The sequence below is a fragment of the Candida margitis genome (genome assembly GCF_024628925.1).
Source record: "Candida margitis strain CBS 14175 chromosome Unknown scaffold24, whole genome shotgun sequence".
NCBI lineage: Eukaryota > Fungi > Ascomycota > Pichiomycetes > Serinales > Debaryomycetaceae > Lodderomyces > Lodderomyces margitis.
This window is the reverse complement of record NW_026261781.1, coordinates 144,772-165,165: the sequence shown is the minus strand read 5'-3', so window position 1 is coordinate 165,165 and position 20,394 is coordinate 144,772. Positions and strand designations below refer to the sequence as shown.

The following is a 20,394-nucleotide window of genomic DNA, read 5'->3' as shown; positions in this document are numbered from 1 at the left end:
TTTCTAAAGATGACATCGATGGGTTCATTACCTTCCTTCAACACATATCACATTACTAACCAAATTTTAGGGAAATTATAATGAAAATGTTGGAAAGAAAGCAAGCCAAAGATGTTAAGCTGCAGTCGTTGATGTGAGTAATGGTACTACAAAAGACAAGCCATTGTCTGGTGCTATCAAACCGCATAATCGGTCGAGGTTAGGGAAATACGTGCGATAACTTTCAATAAAGATGCGCTACACACAAGGCACAAAAACTTAAGAGCGCCCAGAGGGGCACTCAACAAAACGAGAGACTTGCTACACAGAACTTCAACAGTAAAACTTTGATGGATGACAAACATGTCGATTCTCTAACTGTTGAAGAAGGTGTTGAAGGATAGTAACGAACCCTTCGATGTCATCTTTAGAAACCTTGTGTAGAATAACAGTATCTGACATTGTTGCTACCTATTAATTGTTGTATCGTGAATTATATGTATTCTAGTTACTCGTTATATCCAAACCTATAGACAAGAAGGTAAACTTTTATTCTATTTATACTCTACAATACACGGCTCTAGGATCTCCTGTATCCACATGACACAAAGGAGCTATATAAATGTAATTCCTTGAATGTTAACACATTTCAACAATATCAACATTTCTGTCCTCGCGAATCTATATCAAAGCTTTTCAATTGGCCTTCATAGTATTCGTTGTTTTTATTCCTTGTTTGATGTTTCAGTGCAAATTGTGTGCATCCACAGCTCTCTGTAGTGGTGTTGAAGCGTCTCAAATTTAAATTCTCGTTTCTTTTCCTCAAGACCTCTCCACTTGGCGGTCCAGCATCTTTGGTCCTTCACAATATGTATCAGCAGCAAGGTCGGAATGTTGCTTACATCGATCTCAACATCTACCTTGCATTTAGAAGTTGAAGCGCCATAGATCCCTGCTGGGTTGCGTCCTCTGTGGTAACTATATCTCCCTTCAATAGGCAACGACCGAAGATCATAATTGTAGTCCGATCTGAATAAACATAATACATCTCGCCTTCCATTCTGTAGTGGAACCGTGAAGATGATTGGAATTGGGAAGCTTGAGATGGTGCTTAGACTCAATTCACAGCACCTGATACACTTTGATTCTCATTTGCCTCAATTGCGAATTCTAAGCCTTCCTTCATAAGGGTAGGCGATGCTGGTTATTCCTGCAACAATATCGTGACACGCCTTTCAATCCAACATAATGCGTTAATCATTGTCCTCTTACAACCCTACTCTCTCTCTCGCGCTCTCTCACTGTTACAATAGTGTTCCCAAGTTATTCGTATCTGGGTAGGCAGTGTATACCTTCTTCAGTAATTGAGCATGAGCTTGTAGGAATGGTGAAGTCATAGCAATTGGATCACATCTCCTAGGGTCAGCATTTGGCTACCATAGGACAGACTTGACTGGCACTATCTGGGATTACCTCAAAAGTAAATGGCCCTAAAGGTCTCCTAGCTTCACCATCTCTCCATGTAAACAAATTGGTGATGTGTACACTTTGTTTTTCGAAACCAAGCAAGTTGATTAACATATTGGTTGTAGTGTAAGCCAGTTTGCAGTGCTCCTCTAATTCGAGTCAGTTATTCACTCGTACAGCTCCATTCAATACTCCAAGCTCAAACATAACCTTCCCACAATCGTCCAATCCACTTTTGAACAATTCTGACTGGTGGCTCATTTATTCTAACAGGTTTGGTGCTTTATTAATGGTCTCCATATTTATTGGACGCCGCCTGGAGAGCCGGGACATGTCAATATTTTTGACACTGACTTTGACCCCGAAATTGGCACCTGCACGAGCCTTCTTATCGTAAAGCAGTAAACTGCTCTGGGTTGGGCTTACACAAGCTCCACATAGGAGTATGATAGACTAGACGTGGTTGATTTATTGAATTTCTAAAGTATTAATAGTGTAGAAATGGCTGGATTTCCTCCGTGTTGTCTGGTAAAGAGTTGGTGTAATTAGCTACGATACAATCAGTTTTCAACGTTAATGAGGGCAGGGAGCTACTCAGCTCTGATTGGGACCTGGCTCACTGGCGAGTGAATACCTGGTTTGTGTTGGTTAAGTACATGGTTGATGTTTTAAGAATGTCAATTCGGTAAGATACATATTGTTGGACTTCTTCCAGTGTTTTTGATCACAATGCTCAACTTCCCTTTGCCTTATGAGTAACAAGTGTATTAGATCTTGAGTTGTTTACACTAGTAAAGCCAAATGGAACAGTAGGTTGTCTAACTATAACCGAAGGAGCAGAAATTCGCGTATGAGATGAAAGCCAATGGCAAATCAATTTTAATTGCAATATTGTCCTTAGATCGTGAGACAGACGGAATACTTGGAGACGTTAACATAACCAGTAATATGCAAAATCCAGCCCGCAGTTGAAGGTTTCAAGTTGGATGCGTCCTTTACGAAAGTTGTGGCATTTCGATTTCCGATTAAATATTACAAAATAATTCCTCGCTCGTCTTTCCCCCTTTGAACCTGATAGATCCATTTGTAATGAAACTCATCTACTTTAGAGGGGCAATACATGTGTCAAAAAAAAAAGCTTCTACTGGAAGTCTCTTTTATTTTTTTTTGGGGGGTGGGGGGGGCTTTAAGACATATATTATAGGACGTTGGTGATAAATTTAAACTCCACGTTATATCGCTTCCATGTTCGTATTCAAGTAAGAAAGATAAAATAGTGATCTCGTATATTCTAATCTAAGTTTACTTTATAGTGCCATCTTGCACATACACCTTGTCAAAAGTTTCACAGGCGCCAATTCCTGCCAAAAGCATGACACCACATACGCTGCTTTGAATAGAATATAGGTAACCCCCGATCCATTAATTAGGTATTTGCCTGCTCACTGGGCAGTAACCACTTTACTTGATTATTAACAAACTCACACAAATCTTGCATGTTAGAATCTTTGAAATGCTCAAATTTTAGCTTCTGAATGCAAAGAGCGTCCTGGATGTGAAGCCACTGCTCAAACTCAAAATCAGTTTCGACCGTTTTCTCCTTTGACGAACTAAAGATTGTTTTATCATATTTCAAACCTTGATAAAGCTTGTATTTCAACTTTTTCTCCACTGGATCGTATATATCATCCCGCTTCATATAAAGTACAGGGTCCAATTTCGGGTAATTGCAATGAAATGCAAAAGGTGTCATATTGTTGTCACTTCCAAACTCATTTTTGCTGAGGGCTGTCAAGTGTTTGATTTGATCCTGCACACTCATGGTTTTACTACTCTTGGCAAAAGAGTTCGACACTACCTCCTTGAATACATTATAGTCCGATACAGGATCCCTCTGAACCATTGCTACACCGTGGAAGTTGTTTTGCTCGTCATGGTATCCCTCCGATCGAACATAGGATTTAACTTGGTAATGTGGCTCGTTACACACAACTGCTGCTGTGACAAAAGTATCCTTGTCACCTTCTCCTTGTTCACCCAATGAGAATAATTTGTAGAAAACATCTGGGCCGTAAATATTATAGTACAAGGATAATAGAATTGTCTTTCCATGTGTCGCTTTGTTGATAATGAGTTGGCCCGATTCGGTTGACAAGTTTGGTACGGTACCTTCTAAATCATGGTAGGGCACAGCATCATCAGGACCAACACTAAGTGCTCCTTTTGAGTTAGCAGGCTCAAACAATGGGAACCTATCATATCTCACTCTCTTGCGTTCATTAACGTGCACACCAGCAATATCGTAATACGTTGGGTAAATAGTTCGTTCCCAGAAATCGGGCCAGGTAATCAAGCCATACTTTTTATAGAGCTCGCTGTCAAACACGTGGTCGGGATTCGATACAATCATGTTGTCAGCATCTAGCAAAAGTATATTCTGAAAAGATGTTATAGCCAACGCAATAGATTTGAATTGGTATGTAAGGAGCTTTCTTCCATTGAGTGCAGATTCTCCAATAGCATCAGGTACAATCACACATCTAGCATTAAGCGCTGGTAATAAGCTGTCGCAAAATTCCTGTTCATTCTTGTAGTCTTGTTTGGTAGGCATTATCACCTCGACAGGTAACTTTGTTCCTGTTTCCCGCAAGGCCATAATGGCCAAATATGTAAGCCATGAGAATTTTGCACCACCAATAAAAACGACACCTGTCGTTCCCTTATTGTACGTAGCTTCTGGCATATGAGCAGGCAATTGCAGCACCACCTGTTCGTGTCTCTTCTTGAGCTCTGAAACAACTTCCTCCCGCATGTTTGCCCGTGAAAGTAAAGTTTCCTTAGTAGTTACTGTTCCCGAGTGCTTCGACTTGTCGGTGTATTCAATAAGTGGGCCAAAATGGTCTTCAAGGTTCATCTTGTTCCCATCGAAAATAGTGAAAATTTGCTTCCAGAACTTGTGTGCACTGTTCAAGGGAAATTCTGACGTACTTTTTGTAATTTTTCCTTTATCATCATTAATTCCCAGGCCCGTTTGTGGGGTGGATTGCTGTTGCTCATTAAATGGTTGCTTCGGGGGGATAACTGAAAAAGACTCCTCACCATTTGTGATCCAATCGGAACTTTTTAGCGATTCGAGTAAGGAATAAGACAAGAATGCAAAAATAGACAATACTATCAACACCTTGAATCTGCGTCTTGATAGTTTCTGTAAGATCTTGCTTTTCATGGTTCCAACAAGTCCTCTTGAACGTCTGTCTCCTTAAATTTATTTTCATTGTTTTTTTTTTTTCTATTTTTTTTCTATTTTTTTTTTTTTTGTTCGAGATTTCAAGGGAGTTCGACATCAACACGCGTTGGGGGGGAGGAAGTTAGTGATCCGCGACGTGGTAAAAATATGAGTTCAAACAAAGGCTCTGGAAGATCTGGCCATGTTCAGAAAAACATTATAGGTAAAAGAGAATCAAGCCAATTATATGCCGCCAGACAGCAAGAAAAACACCATAGGTCAATAAAGGAGAGGCTTGAGAGACAAGAAGATTCTGCTAGAGAAGCTAGATCAAACATCGAGAAACATGATGAATTGCGGAAAATTCAGGTAGCATGTGTCGAATTGGAGGAGGAGTTGGAGGCAAAAGGAGCAAGCGAGGAGGAAATTAGACGTGCAGTCAAAGCACTCAGGACAAAGCTTACGAGTGATAACGACAAGAAAGATAGTGAACACCGTGAAATTTACGACTACAAACCAAGATTTGTGCCTCAGTGACATCTCAAGTGTGGTACGAGAGTTTTTTATTTCCAGGGATTGTTCTTGCAATGTAGAGTTGAGCAAACAAAGTGGCATCGAAATCTAGTATCATGTTTCACCAATCGCCTCACTGTCAGATGAGCTATTTTTCATCTCCGCTTCCACCAGAAGATTCAAACCCTCAGACAGCACAGGTTTCGTGTCTTCCGAATGCAGGCTGATTTCAGTAACTTGACTTTCCAGCAACTCCTCGACGCTGTTTGCTGGTGTACCAACATTGGACTCCCCACCAGGCTGGTCAACAACTTCGGGCAGTTTATTAGTTATAGAAACTTTCTCGGTGTTATCAGTTTCGGTAGAACTAGCTTTAGTGAATGTAAATGCCCATAAGCTTCCCTTTTCCAAATCCCTATTACTCTCTGAAACAACACTTGCATTAGCAACCGCCTGAGGCAACCTCTTGCCCCTAGGGCCGCGTACCCTTTTTGTTGTCCTTGTTTCTTTTAGGGATTCCTCTTTCGATGCTTTAGGTTCCACTGCCACAGGGCGAAGTGCAGGGTTAAACATACCAGGAAGTGGAATGCCGCTGGATTCAAATACCCTCCGGTGCACAGGTGCCTTATTAGAGATATTCTCACCTCCATTAGTTGTTCCAGTATCCGAGTTCGATGTCTTCCCATGATTCGAAGAAGAATTGAATAGCTGTTGCTGAAAAGCCTCAATTTTACTTGACAACTTCTTTGGCTTTGGAGGTGGAGCCTTTGGTCCCGCTTTGGACTCGTCTGGTCTCTTTGTTGGCCTCACGGGAATTTTGGGAACTGGATTCTTCTCCGGGGCTGCTTTTTGAGTATTATCTCCAACAACAGGTTCATTTGATACAATCTTATTCAAATCCAGCGGCTCGGCGCTGCTTATTCCGGGTGAATCCTTCGGACTATCATTGGGCGCAATATTTTGCTGGTTGACTTCATCACTGGCAGATACTTGTTTTCCCGACTCTTCTACCGTTGTATCCTCATCTGTATCCAAGGAGGTATTCGATGTTTTTGACTTACCAGCTGGCCGAGCTGGCCGAGCTGGTATCATGGGGACTTTGCTTGCTGTGGCTGAAGGGTTCTCTACACTCCTTTCTTGCTCTTCTCTGTCCTGAGTATGTGGATCTTCTTTTGTTGAAAGACTTTCTTCTCCTGTTGTAATGTTCTCCTCGTCGTCCCCCTTTGACGCATATTCAGCTTCGAACTTGTGATCAGTGTGGTCTTCTTCCCTTGCATTTCCAGTTTGCTTCTTTTCGTTCTTGTCGTTCTTTCCGCCAGTGTTGTCAGGTTCCTCTTCCTTTGTGAACTCGGCCGAACTCTCTTGCAACCCATTTACTGGAATATCCTGTGTGGCAGAGGCTAAATGAACAGAATAATCAGACCCACCATCACTCGACTCATGGCTTTCCTGTAAGACAGTCTCCATATCATCATTGAAGCTTGAACTCTCGTTATCGGCTGCGTCTGTCTCGTCAATATTCTCCTTAAATGAAGCTTTAGTATTTGAATTACCAGGGGTTTTGTCGCCATCGATAACATCCTGGTCATCGGTTTGATGGTTCATGGAGGCACTTTCCTCTGACACAGCTTGTGGGAGCTCATCGATAGAATTGTGCGAATTACTAGCCCCACCTTGAACTTCATATGGAGATTCTAATGTTTTCTCTCCTTGATGCTGAGAATCGACACCATATGCATCCAACAAGTCCAGTTCCAGTTCTTCGTTCAAATCAATATCTTCTTTACTGCCTGTTTCGGGTTCTGGTTTTGAACTCTTGGTAGAGGTGCTTGACAGCAGTGACGTGGTTGATTTTAAGTCATTCTTGGGCTTTGGTCGTGGAGGAATAATTGGAATGCCTTGACTATTCACACTCGATGATGCAGGACTCTCATTTGAGCTGAGATTCTTCTCTACAGGGATGTTTTCACTCATGTGGTTTACCTCTGTTTTTTTATTTTATTCTTCAATATTCAGTTTCCGGGGAGTACCGTTTGTAATAGTATGCATATTGTTGATTTTGCAAAAGAAATTTTGTTTCCCAAACTAGTAAAACACGTTAGCAACGCAATCGAATCGGAGATAGCAAAAAAATCCACACCAGGATGATCATAGGGCTAGTCTGGCCAAGCGTATGTTGACAACGACTAATGGCAGACGCCCTAGACCAGACTTGGAAAGGTTAACCTCTACTTGTAAATCAAAAAATCTCTCTCCCCCACCCCCTTCCTCCCGTCCTCATTCACAAAATCTACAGAAATGCCCCCGCAACTTCAACACGTGTATTTCAACTACACTATATATCCAGCCAGCACTTATACACCTCCCTAGTTAGACATGCACACGCATTATTGAATGGGATTCCACTCGCAACTCCAAAGTAACCCTATGAGTAGTTTAATCTGAAGATATCGTTAAAAACGTAGTACGAGCCACCATCTGGGATCAAATGAAAAACTTGTGAATAACGTTGGGCATTTTGTTCCTCATCAATTAATAACTCACCAGTAACCATGACCAAAATATCGCCATTAGGAGATGCAGGTTGAGCATCCAAAGTGGAAACCCTATGTGCAACTTTTTGGAAAGGCAATGAGGACAATTTTTCAACAATATCTCTAGCGCCTTGCAATTGGGAAGTCTCAAAGGTCAACATAGACTCTGGTCTGTATAAATTTCCCAATTGAGTTCGATCGCTATCGAATTGGTTGTAGTAAAAATTGCAAAATTCAGTTGCTACAGCATTAAAGTCGGCTAATGGGGTATTCGTTAGTATCAAGTTCAATCACTTTAGTGATTCAATATGGCCTATAACATACTAGACATCTTGATGTTCACTTCGTATCAAAGGTTGGATTGATGGTGGCTTTCCTAGTGTTCGTTTGTCACCTTTAAAGAAAAAAAAATTAAAAAAAAAAAAACAAATTAAAAGCAAAAAATGATTTAGTATATGCGCACGACCCTTTTGGGTTGGATGATGGTGTTGACGACCGCTGTAATGTACCAAACAAGCCCAGTTTGAGCTGAGGGGTGATTGTTGAGAGCTAGGAAGGATAACACTTGTAATAACTATGTTCACCTACACCCTATATTTATTTCCATAAAGTATACCGTTGAATCACAACGAATGTATCAAATGTAATGCAAAAGACCATGCTATACCAACTGACTGTAATCTTTTAAAATTCCCTTCATATGTGTATTAGTGATCTTTCCTCTGCGTGCCTTTTTCTGCTTCTTTTCCTGTTGCTGTGGCATCTTGTTAACCAAACTTGGGTCTGCTCCAGTTGGTTTCAATCCTTGGTCTATTAACGATTGGTACAAGACATCAGGTTCCGGTAACTTGACATCGACCCACATCTTTTTGAATTCTTCACTGATAGCGCCAACTTTGCCACCGGCATTTGCCCAAACAAGTCGTGGCGCATTCTCCTTTTTATTCCTTAAAACCAAAATCTTATCTTCTGCTTCCAAATCATCAATCGCTTGATAGCATCCGGCCCAACCATCCTTCAACTCTTTTACGGAAATACCTTTGAAAGTTGTCTGTTTTCTTAAAAATTCCAACAAGTCATCGGCCGTCTTTATGTTGTGTAGTGAAACATATTCCAAGGTTCTATTTGTCTCGTCAAATTTGACCCTGTCAATCTCCTTGAGTAAAGGTAGTAGCGTATGCTCAATATCGAAAGATAAAGTATTTTGTAGCCTGCTGATACTGATCGGGTGGTCGTGCTCCTTTATGTACTCGACTGCCAAGTGCAACTGTGTTGATAGGTGCGATCCACTAAGGTCAGTTCGCTCTGGTTTATGTCTTTTGTATACCTCGCTTGTTGGGTCTGTTGGGTTTGGTCTCTTTGAAGGAGTATTTGATGGATTTGATTGAGTTGTAGGTAATGGCGAGCTGGGCTTTGAAATTACTGGCTTTCTAGCCACTGCTACAGAAGGCCCACTTTTAAGCTTGTTTTTGAATGCTGATAATTGTGCTGATAAATCTGACATGGTTTATACAATATAGATAGAATTGACAGCAGGTGGTGGGGGGGGGGGGGGGAGGAGTGGTTTGTTTGCGTGGATGAGTTAATACTTGCTTTATAATTTTAGTTGTCTTTGATACTGATGGTAGTGTATCTATGCCAAACCCAACCCAATTTTGTGGCATTTTCCCAAGAAAAGAAACTCTCTACCATTTGAGAAGAAAAAAAAAAAACAAAAAAATTTACCATTTTCAACTCTTTCCCTTTTTTTTCTTTCTTTTCTCCTTAAGGATTTTTCAAATCATTCGTTTTAATCGTTATTTTAGTCATTAGCGTTAACAAAGGAGCTCAATGCAGATTTAATGGATGTATTTGATCTATCTAGATCAACCAATTTCCCCACATAGGGAGCAGTCCCGTGTCGTGGAAACCAGCTTTAAAACCATTGCGATTCGAGGTCGCCGCTAGTTCTAAGGAACTGGGCCAGGCTGATCCATGAAATTGTGATGACCTGATGTCTGGAACATTTGCTTTGCCACTTGTGTTGCTAGTGACAAGGCAGCTTCTTTGATTTATGCTCTTAACGATATATATTAAATCATATTAAAACAAACTACGTGATCGAAACATATTATTTAAGCTAGATAATTTTCCCCAATTCGACCTCTTCTTAACCTTTCTCTTCTCAAAAATTCTTCATGTGGGGGCAACAATTCGTTCCGAATGATCTTGTCCACCAATTTACACCCATCAACAGTATTCAAATCTATTCTTTTAGCCCAAAGCAAATTCTTGTACATCCCCGAGTTTGAAAGGTCAACCACCAAGTCTTGCTTGTAAGCTACTGGGTTGTGTTCATAATCAATCAAGTCCAACTCCGAGTCCAACTCCGAGTCACTCTCGTTGGCAAATGTATCAGCACCAGCACCAGCATAGTATCCATACGGGACCAATTCATCAGACCTTTTCACAAGCAATTTTTTGAGAAATTTTTCAATCAAATCACGATTTAACCAAATCATGGATGATAGGTTTATATACCGTAAATTTCCGGCCACATCCTCTTCAATCAGGCCAAAGAGTTGTTGCATTTTATAAGAATGCACTTGTTTTCCGTGGATTTTGGTGATGGCCAACAATACCTCCCTTTCGTCAATCTTCCTTAAATATGCATTGTTGATGGATTTCAAATTCAAGTCTGAGAGGTAAACCCTGCGGTCGCCCTTTTTGACATACGATATATCAGCCAAAGTTGGCGGAAGTGGTGGTAACAAGCTATTGTATTTACGGATTGGCTTTGAAAAGGTTGTGACGGAATAGATCGAAGAAGCCGTAGATGCATTTGACTGGTTCGACTTGACCAAATTCCTTGAAAACCGATTCTCCTGGTGGCGATTGTATAGCAATGAGGCTTCGATTGATGATGCCAACTCCTCCGAATCATCCTTCTTCATACTGTTATCAATCCGGTGAAGCAAATCCTTTGGATAGTTATTCATCAAATCAAACGTTTGATATTTGCACATGGACGATCTCAGAATTTCATAATCAGTGGATAATGATAATCCACCAAAATTCAAACTGCAAACATTGGGACACAAATTGACCAAGTGCAACACATATCCTATGGGAACATCCTTTGATGTTGAATAATTGAGCAAAAACTTGTTAATTAAGGGATGCGGGTTTGACATTGTTGAAGGATAACCATTGGGACGATTATTCAAATTCAAAGTCTCCAATTTCGGTGCTTTTCGTGAATTGAGATTACCACTAAAAGATCTGCTTCTTTTTCTTGTTTTGAAGTACTTGAAAGGTTTGGTGAATCTTTTTGACGACGATGACTTTTGCGAGGAATTTGATCTATTTGATGAAATCAGAAATTGGGAATTGGAAGAAATCTTGGTCAAATGCCCCGCGGGATATGGGTGGACAGTATACAATGGGTTATTTTTAAACTTCCAATCCCTCCAGCCTGCTAAAATTTTCTTTTTAGAAAGTTGATACATGTCACGGTTATTCACTCGAACATTTTCACCTTCTTCGTTAATATGCTCTGGTTCTTCCTCCACTTGATCGTCATCCTCTTCTGCGTCTTCATCGTAGCCTGGTTTGACTCCAGATAAATCGATTGTTTTCACATATTGGCCCACATTTGAATTCAACCGAAGATATGAAACGAATTGAGCGAAACGATATGTTGAAGTGAATGACAAGTTTTCGTAAAAATAAGGCTTGGCCGTGTGGTAAAATAATTTGCAAGTGAGGAGACAATTGGCATAATCAGACTTGCAATCAACAAGGAAAAAGATGTAGTCCAATATTTCTTCTGGCATCTGTCTGATGTTAGTAATTGATGGCAGTGACTTTCTTTTAACAGCTGAAGATAATATTGTGCTTGATCTTGATATATTAACAATACCGTTGCTGTTGTTATTGCTGTTGTTATTACTAGACGAATGAGTCAGACCAGCAAGCAAATTGTTGTTACTCAATCTCATAGAAATACTGCGTCCAACGTCATTGAGCAAGGATTTGTATTTCATCTTAAAGGTTGTTGATGTAGATGCATCTTGGCTGCTCCTATAGATTCCACGGGATAGCTGGTTTGAAGTCGCTGACGTGGTTGAAGATGAGGAAGATGCAGATGGTGGTGGAAAGTACTGGTTGCCTAAGTCAGGAGTCAATGCAATAGCATTTTCAATGTATGAATCCGATAGTTGATCGGTATTTCTACCGGTAATATCAGACAGCAATAAGTTTGGATCAACAGCATTTGCATTTGATGGAGATATGAAGGGTGTTGTAGTTTTAGTTGTAGTTGATGTTGCTGAGTTTACTGATGACGGTCTAGTGGAACCATTTGTGTTTGTAGATATGTTTACGTTTCTGTTTCTGTTTCCACTTCTGGTACTGTTGTTGCTACTATTGCCTCTGGAACTGCCATTATTAGACCGTGACAGCCATTTTTGCAGATAGGAAAAAATTGGTGTTGATCTGCCCCCACTTCTAAAAAATGACTGTAAGAAATTCAAATCATTTTGACTCAAGGGTATCAATGTATGAGTCCTATAGTCATACCTAGCATTAGGATTAAGCAAGGACCGGTAAGGTGGTAGGTGATTATGGAAATCAATTGCCTCTGTTTCAAGCATATATAACCCTATAAAAACAATAAAATGTATTATGAATAAAACAAAAAAAGGGGGGGGAAAGGCGGGGGGTTCGAGTGGAAATAGGAGGTGGTCGTTGAGAAATATATGAGTCGCTCCTTTTGTGTGTGTGTGTGTGTGTGTGTGTGTGTATCCCTGTGTTTATATGTGTTTGAGTAAGTGGCAATGAGGAAGGGAAAGTTAGGTATACGGATGGTTGTGGAAGTAAGGAGAGTAGTAGTAGTAAGTTTGTTTATTTATGAAAAGAATGTTTGATCGTGTGTGTGTCGTGTGTATCGTGTGTGTCGTGCGTGGTGTGCTTTGTGTGTGAAGAAAATAAAAAAATTGTGGAAAATTAATTACCAGCATATATACTTTATGTATGTGTGTGTGGATATTTCTATGTGAGACAAAAGAAAAAGGGTGAGTGAGTGAGGCTTTGCTTTTTAGTTATTGTCTTTTGTCTGATTTTGACTGACTTAACTAATTGATTTGAATTGATTTATTTATTTATTTATTTATTTGCTATTCTTATTGCTATTTCTATATCTGTTTCCTACTTTTAACAATAGATCTACACTACTTACACTATGCAATTACAGTTACAGTTACAGTTACAGTTGTGTACTGTATTCTAAACTAGTGGTTGTTGTTGTTGTAACAAACAAAGACGGAAGAGAATAATAGTCACTTGACTCTTAGCCCTATTTGCTTTTCCTCTTTTTTTTGAACAACAAAGGAGTGGGGCACATGCAACACAAATGCACACACACACATATTGTTACTTATTACATGTACGTGTAAAATTTAAAGAGATTGATCTAAACCCGCACAATCAAGCGGCATATACACAACTGTGGCTGAAATCTTAAAAATATAATATATAATATATAACATATAATACACTATTATTATTGTTATGTATTTATTTATGTTTTGCTTATCTACTATGATTGCCTAATTGGGAAAGACTACTGATTTTTTAAAAGCAAATCTTTAACATGAAAAGGCAAAGGAAAAGGCAAAGAAAATAAGGTTCTATATGTATACATATATGCATTGGAAAACATACTAAACATATAGAGGGCAAGTGTAGTCGAGGGAGTATTAAAAGGAAAGCCAATGACGCAAATCTCTTTTTTATTGTATGTCGGAAATAAAATGACACGGTTAAAATGCTCCCAAAAGTTAACAATCCTTTATCCCTATACTACATATTGTTTCTAATAGTCTTAGTAAGATAAAAGCAAATTTGATTAAGTTGTGAAAGAAGTTGTTGGTGTTTGATAACGATCGATGGGTTGGACAAGTAAGTAGAAGGACTGAAAAGTTTTTGTGGATATTTTGCATCTATTTAGGAGAAAAAAAATCAAGAACTAGCTATTTATACACCGAAAAGAGCACGCCGGTATATGAATGGCCACGGCATCACCTTATGTCGACTTATGACACCTTTCTGCTGTGTCTCTTCTCTCTCTACAGTGTCCTATGTCTAGTGTAGCTTTTCCCCTTAAGAAAAATATCGGCTGTTAGCAGACACTCTTTTTCTCAGCAACGCCATCGTTTCACAGCATATACACGATGCTACAGTCATACGTTCCTACGTTCCTACAGACCAACAGTCCTTCCTTCCTCCCGGGGTCACGTAGAGGGTGTTCACTTAGTACAGGAGACACACTCAACTGCTTCTAGAGACTCATTGCAGGAGAGCATACCAAAAGAGGCTGTCGTATCTTCTGTTGAATTAGAAACAACACAAAAGCAGCCCCCTCTTGTAGGGTACGGCCCCTTTGAAGTGTGATAGAGCTATCCTAAAAGCCCTTATCCTCCCCTGCCCAAGTCCAAAACGTTTTGGACGCCGCATGAAGAGCCGGGACATGTCAAAAACGTTTTGACTCGGATGTTAATATCCGAAAATGGATACTGCACATGCTTTCTTAGTGTAACACACTTTTTCCAATTTGAGGACAAAAGTTTACTTTGGCTTGATTTAAGCAGTCGTTAGAATATGATGAGCTTGTAGATGGATCCCAGTCTTGGTATCCCTAAGTAAATCAGTATCAGCTCAAAAGTCTACGGCTGATACTCGGAGAACCCAAATGCAGATCAGATTTATTCTCTTCCAATTAACAGGAACAATTTAACTTACAGTTTTTTTAACCTATTCACGATAACGAGCCGCCATCATCTAGTAGTGTTGGTGATTCTAATAAACCTATTTATCATGGAAAATACTTAAAAGACAATCATCCCGCATTGCTAAAAGTAAACTTCAGTAAATGCTTTTGCAACAAATTTCTTTGCACAATCTTTTGCAGGACATTTCGTCGGTGCATATATGCTTGGATTCTTTACAGTAAAACCCGAAGGAGAATCCTTTGCTTTTCTTGTGGGCCGCCCTCCAATATTCTTGACACACCTCCCACAGAATGTATGTCCACACTTAGAGGCAAATATCCTTTTGCTTAGGTCGTGGTCTGCGCTTGTAAATGGGTTCACGCAAAACCATGGTGCTTGTGTCCGATACTGATCAGCATACTTTGCAAAATTATGATCGTACTTGGGATCCCCCTTGAAATCCTCCGGTACCCCTTCTCCCAAGGTAACACCGCACAACTCGCAAACGAGGTTATCGCCGGAGTTGATTTTACTTGTGTGAGTACCCTTGGAATTTTCGGCTGCCGCAAGTTTTTGCTTCTCCATCATCGACTTTCGATTGTAGTTTGATTCTCTTTCCAATCTTGCATCAGCAGCTCTGTTATTATCTTCTTCAATCCTCTGCATTATACTGTTTTCAAAGTCATCGGGTGACACGTCCCCCCTACCGTAAATGTTGGGGAAAAAGAAATGCGGCAAAAACTCAGATACATGGTTTTCACCATGGGACCCGAAATTAAAATTTACTCGATTCACAAAATCTGGAATGGCTCCTAATGCAAAAGCGTGGCTCCTTGATCCTCCTTGGTGTACAGTTTGTCTACGTCCACCGTGACCTCTGGGTCTAATTTGTCTTCCAGGATGCACATTCTGTGGTAAATTAGTGTTGTGTTGACCATTGGATTGCACATTCCCTCGTCCTCTTTGTGGTCGTTGTTGATGCCGTGGTGGGCCAATAATGCGGGGAGACGAAGGCAAACGAGAACCTTGTGTATTATAAGGAAGAGGAACAAAGCCTGTTCGCCTTCTGCCATTACGTAACGGCAAGAAGTCACCCTCCTGATGTTGTTCTCGCTCACTCCCATACAGAGCTGGACCGTGTTCGGGATGATAGTGAACAGGCCCAAAAGGTGTGAAAATATGCGTTAATGGTGATCCGCCCTGTCGTACCTCGGTTATTTCCAAATCATCGTTGCTGTCAAATGTATCATCTGGAATATGGAAGGCATCTTGCGCCTCCTCTATATTGTCAGCTCTTCTGCGCGTGTCTGAGGATACAGGCTCAGGGTTGGTTGTGTTGACTGCTAATATCTCTATATCATCATCACTATCATCCTCCTCCATTTGAAACCTCTCCTGTGGTTGCCAGTGCTGATTGCTTTCCTCTACAGGGAATCTCACTCGTAGTTGTGGGTGTCGCGATGGCAAACCTTGCAGACTGTTGTTTTCATTGGAAAGATCTATCACCGAGGCGTCATCATCAGAAAGATCTACGATCTCAGGTCCCAGACCGCTTTCTCTTCTCCTTTTTCGACTAGGACCTCCCGATATAGCTGACATGTTTGTAGTATACTGACAGAGTATGGTTTCGCGATGTATACGTGTCTTAATTTTGCACTAGTTGGGCCTTCTAGCGTTCTGTGCCATAACTTTGTCTCAAATGTTTTGAAAAGCGAAACGATAATTTCTTTTTTGTTTTTTATTCTCTTTATCAAACTTTAATGCACGTGACATACCTTACGACTACAGAAATTACGTATACGGAATCTATTTATAAAATTCATTACTAATACAGTTCAGTTTGATACTATACTACAAGCACAGCTCCTTCGCTCCCTTTCACCACAAAAATTACTTCACTGGCGTAAAATCCAAGTTTAAACTCTGGCCCAATAATTTTATCTGATCAAAAATCGCTTCCTTATTCAAAACCACCTCATCTTTATCTCCATCAGGCCTCACATTGATACCCAAGTTGGTCCTAAACTTCTTTTTCGATAAATTAGAAGGAACAAACAATCCTCCAATAACGTTCTTACCGTCCTTGCACAAGCCAGTAAACTTTTTTGTGGAAAAGATAATAGCATGCCCAAATTTGTTGTCCAAATCGTCGTAAAAAGCTTGAACAAAATCACGCTTAGATGAGATGTCATCGGGGTATGAGGTCAAAGGTTGCACCAAATTCTTAAATGCATTGGCAGGTAAGATGCCCGAAGAAGTGGTGAGGTTCTGCGATTTCACTTCCATTATGAAATCATAATCCTTTAGTGCGGGGGTGAATATCAAATCCAAAAAGGATTCGTTGTTACCACGCGAAGTCAATAACGTGGTTGCTGCTCTCGCAAGTGCTGTTACTCTAGCCGCGATGGGTAAAGTGAGGTTGCTTGACCACAAGATCCCCGAAGGATCATCCTTTGAGCCAACAAAAAATTGTGTTTTAATTCCGGTAGGGTCTGTTTCACGAATTTTGTTAAAGTTTTGTTCAATAACCCTATAAGCCTGGATTGTCAACCTGTCGCTTAACTTGGAGTCCACTTCTGCGGTGCTCTTAACAACATCCAATATAAGAGGCGTGTCTCTCCAATTCCAGTTGGCCAAAAAGAAAAGTACCTGCAAAAATCCATTCTCGACTGAGTGGGGGATAGAGTATGGTGCCGGATCAACGAAGGGCTTCAACGCAATCAATTCTACCAACTCATCATTGAAATGGTTCAAAAGTAGTTGAGAGTCTAGCCACTGTTTCACCAATCTTACCGTGGGTGAGTAATACGGGAAATGCTGGGCTAGTTGAGTAACAGTTCGTGTATGCTTCAGCGATGCTTGATACTTTTGAATAAACTTTACGTACACATCCTGTGCAATTGGCTTTTGTTTGTCAGCATTGCTAACGGCCCTGAGATACAAAATCTCATCTCTTTCAGTAAGCACCCTGAGCCTAAAACCAAAGCCGTCAGGAGTCAAAATATTCAACAAACAAACGTCTTCATTGAATGGTATCGAATGATCGCGGGTAATAAATGCGCTGTACTCAGTAGCTCTCAACAACTCAGATATTTTTAATAAAAGAGCGGTTTTCGTCTTCTCCAAAGCCTTCAACTCATCTGGCCATCTGCTGGAAATTTCAAACTGGACCACACAATCGTTCCAATAATCAGGGTTGGAGACAGCAAAAGGAACGGGTTGTAGCAATGATGTGTACCGCAATGAAGATGAAGCAGGCAATATTGACTTGATACTTATTGGCAACTCCAAATTGATTAAAGCCTTGCTCATGTTATCGAACGAGTTTCGCAAAACTGTATAGCTCGACAAAGCGTGGACAACTTGATTTGATGTAGTGGATAGTAATGAAAGTGGAAGCTTTTTCTCGTACAATCCACATTCCGTATTTATCGATTGTGCCACATCAGTCAGAATATGTAAATCCAAGACGTATTTAATGATCGAAACGGCTATAGGCTCCCTGTCACCCAAACTCCAAACCACACAATGCTGAACAGATCCATCTTTGAATCGTCTCAAAGAAGCCCTTGTGCCCCAAAATGACCTGAATGTGGCTCCTTTCTCCTTGTCTTCACTATCTGGACCCTTAGTAACTACTTTGTCACACTCATCGGGGTTTAATTGTAAGCCCACGACCCAGCTCTGAGATGAGTTTGTCGGTTTCCTTTTATGGATTGAGAAAAACCTATTGACCTTGTCTTTCCAAACACTCACAATTGTCACTCTTTCACCCAAGGCTTTTCTTACAAGATTGTAAATCCTGTTCCTCATGTAGTTATCAAAGGTTATAAATCTTATCTTCTCTAGCGGACCAAACTTTTCGATCGAGTTTTCATCAATATTCATTGTCAAAAGTATATCAAACTTGAGAAGATCAAAATTTGATTTTTGAAGTAATATCGGATCAAACCTATCTTTGACCACGTCATTTAGTAAATCTAATGTTTGAACTGCTTTACTTTTTAACTCCTCATAGGAAGCTGGCGTCATTTTCCACAAAATATTAATCTTTGTATTTTTGTCAAAAAGTGTAGGCACGTTGAAACCATCTGGTTTGTATTTAGCAGGTATATTTGCACCTATCTCAGATGAAAAGGACAAGTAGCCTGAATTGAGGTCCATAGTAGCTATGTACTTGACCGCACCCTTGAACAATTGATAAGATGAGAATCCGGGTAATAAGATCTTGTTTCCGCTTGAACCGCCACCATGTAATAATGCACTTAGCAAAACTGCAAACTCAAAATGACCAAAACCACCGCCACTAAGCGTTGAGTTGAAACCTCTTTGCTGCAACCATAATCTTCCTAATATACATGCGTCTTTAAATGACTCGGTAGACTTTTTCATCGAGTACAAAAATTTGAGATAGTAGTCGTAAGATGTTTGCATTAAAATGCTTGAGTTGTACAACGGTGTGGCAGGCAACTCCTCACTTTCAGATTGAACTCTAATACAATTCTTATCTGGGAGTAGTTTCTTAGAATCAAAAATAGTGAATGAAAAAGCTGGAATTAGATTAATTTTGTACTTGGTCTTGAAAAAGATTAGATCATCCGGGTTCTCAGTTTGGATACTTTCAATATGCAAAATAGGACACAACACATCTTCATTGAAATATGAGTAGGTGATTTTGACTGGTAGGTTGTTTTTTTTAGTCAACGGAATTAAATGTTCAGCTAGATAGGCTAAGTAAAACGCCCTCTTGTGCAATGCTCTATAGTTCAAATAGTCCTTTGGTTGAAAAATTGCCCGTGGCATCGTTAAAGCAATGTCAATTGACAGGCCCTGGTTAATCCCAGTTTTCAATCCGTACGATCCAACTAATGATAAATCCTCCGGCGGTCCGTATGAAAAAGAATACTTGACATTCGTGGGTTTTGGATCGGGAAAAGGTATAGCTACTTTCTTGTGACTAAACAAACCCTCCGCTTCTTGCAAGGTTAAATTCTCTGCTGGTGGAATTTCTTTTATTAAGTCATGTAACCTATGCAATACTTTCTCCATGATCTCTTCGTGGCTTTTCTTGACTTTCACTTCTTTCATGAGCTCATCTATTTGAAGCTTGAAGATATTAGATTTGAAAAGTTCTGCTGTCTCTCGTGCTACTTGTATATCCTGTGCTGTAAGTTGTGATTTTTGTTTTCTTGAGACGTTTGAATGACGTGGTTCATCATCAACACTATCTTCACTACCACTATCTTCCTCTTCTTGGTCACCAATATCGTCTTTTTCAATATTGGTATGGTCGAGATCCTCGAGAAGATGGCCATTATGGTTATTCCCGGCATCTACTTCCACTGCTGCTTGGCCTGTGGTATCTTCAGATATGCCCACTTTTGCAACTTTAACTTTTGCACCTTCAGCATTATCAGACTTCCTCTTAACCATTCTATGGGAGTTGAAGCTTTTAATAAAATATTTCTAATGTCAGGATGAATAGTATCCACCTTTTGGCTAGACAGAGTGAAAATTATTTGCACGTCTTCTTCAGAAACTTTTTTTTTTCTCTTCTTCTCTTCTCTTTTGTCTTCTCTTCTCTCAATTCTCTTCAAAAGATAACTTGTGTCTAAGTGGGCTCCACTCATTTAAGTGAGTTGTAATTGGCTGAAACTTATTCGATTTACTTTGACAGTTAGATACAATCTCTTCACCATAGGTTAATTTAAGAGACTATTTAAATTAGACAGCTTTTTTGAACTTATATAAGGAAGATTCAGGTGAACCATAGAATACTAAACTGAGCTTCACACGACCTTCAAATCGCTACCATCTGACCTCGCGCTATATACGATTACTTTCTCGTATAGCTGTTGTTGAAAAAGTCTCTCCACCCTTGGTGTGATTACCATTGACTTGCGTCGTTGACTTTACTGCTATTTTC

At 40.1% G+C, this 20,394-nt stretch overlaps 7 protein-coding genes and 1 pseudogene across 8 annotated transcripts; 1 reads left to right on the top strand and 7 right to left on the bottom strand. All coding sequences in view use genetic code 12, as the record gives it.

Moving 5' to 3' along the window:
• Positions 1-2,872: 2,872 nt before the first annotated feature.
• On the bottom strand, positions 2,873-4,672 carry MNN23 (Mnn23p; the record flags this gene model as incomplete). The annotated part of the gene is made up of 1 exon (XM_051813734.1): positions 2,873-4,672. The coding sequence occupies one exon, from the start codon at positions 4,670-4,672 to the stop codon at positions 2,873-2,875; it is 1,800 nt and encodes a 599-aa protein (XP_051672715.1).
• A 168-nt stretch (positions 4,673-4,840) lies between these two features.
• On the top strand, positions 4,841-5,209 carry CANMA_001736 (annotated as a pseudogene). Its single transcript has one exon. A coding segment is annotated over exon 1 (369 nt).
• A 90-nt stretch (positions 5,210-5,299) lies between these two features.
• CANMA_001735 (uncharacterized protein) lies at positions 5,300-7,159 on the bottom strand (the record flags this gene model as incomplete). The annotated part of the gene is made up of 1 exon (XM_051813733.1): positions 5,300-7,159. One exon carries the CDS (start codon positions 7,157-7,159, stop codon positions 5,300-5,302), a length of 1,860 nt encoding a protein of 619 aa, XP_051672714.1.
• A 451-nt stretch (positions 7,160-7,610) lies between these two features.
• Positions 7,611-8,050, bottom strand: NTF2 (Ran GTPase-binding protein; the record flags this gene model as incomplete). Its single annotated transcript, XM_051813732.1, has 2 exons — positions 7,611-7,978; positions 8,044-8,050. The coding sequence occupies 2 exons, from the start codon at positions 8,048-8,050 to the stop codon at positions 7,611-7,613; spliced, it is 375 nt and encodes a 124-aa protein (XP_051672713.1).
• A 330-nt stretch (positions 8,051-8,380) lies between these two features.
• Positions 8,381-9,223, bottom strand: CANMA_001733 (transcription factor TFIIE subunit; the record flags this gene model as incomplete). Its single annotated transcript, XM_051813731.1, has 1 exon — positions 8,381-9,223. The coding sequence occupies one exon, from the start codon at positions 9,221-9,223 to the stop codon at positions 8,381-8,383; it is 843 nt and encodes a 280-aa protein (XP_051672712.1).
• Positions 9,224-9,833: 610 nt separating this feature from the next.
• CANMA_001732 (uncharacterized protein) lies at positions 9,834-12,353 on the bottom strand (the record flags this gene model as incomplete). Its single annotated transcript, XM_051813730.1, has 1 exon — positions 9,834-12,353. One exon carries the CDS (start codon positions 12,351-12,353, stop codon positions 9,834-9,836), a length of 2,520 nt encoding a protein of 839 aa, XP_051672711.1.
• A 2,256-nt stretch (positions 12,354-14,609) lies between these two features.
• On the bottom strand, positions 14,610-16,067 carry HEX3 (SUMO-targeted ubiquitin ligase complex subunit; the record flags this gene model as incomplete). The annotated part of the gene is made up of 1 exon (XM_051813729.1): positions 14,610-16,067. One exon carries the CDS (start codon positions 16,065-16,067, stop codon positions 14,610-14,612), a length of 1,458 nt encoding a protein of 485 aa, XP_051672710.1.
• A 291-nt stretch (positions 16,068-16,358) lies between these two features.
• UTP22 (rRNA-processing protein) lies at positions 16,359-19,901 on the bottom strand (the record flags this gene model as incomplete). Its single annotated transcript, XM_051813728.1, has 1 exon — positions 16,359-19,901. One exon carries the CDS (start codon positions 19,899-19,901, stop codon positions 16,359-16,361), a length of 3,543 nt encoding a protein of 1,180 aa, XP_051672709.1.
• Between the last annotated feature and the right edge of the window lie 493 nt (positions 19,902-20,394).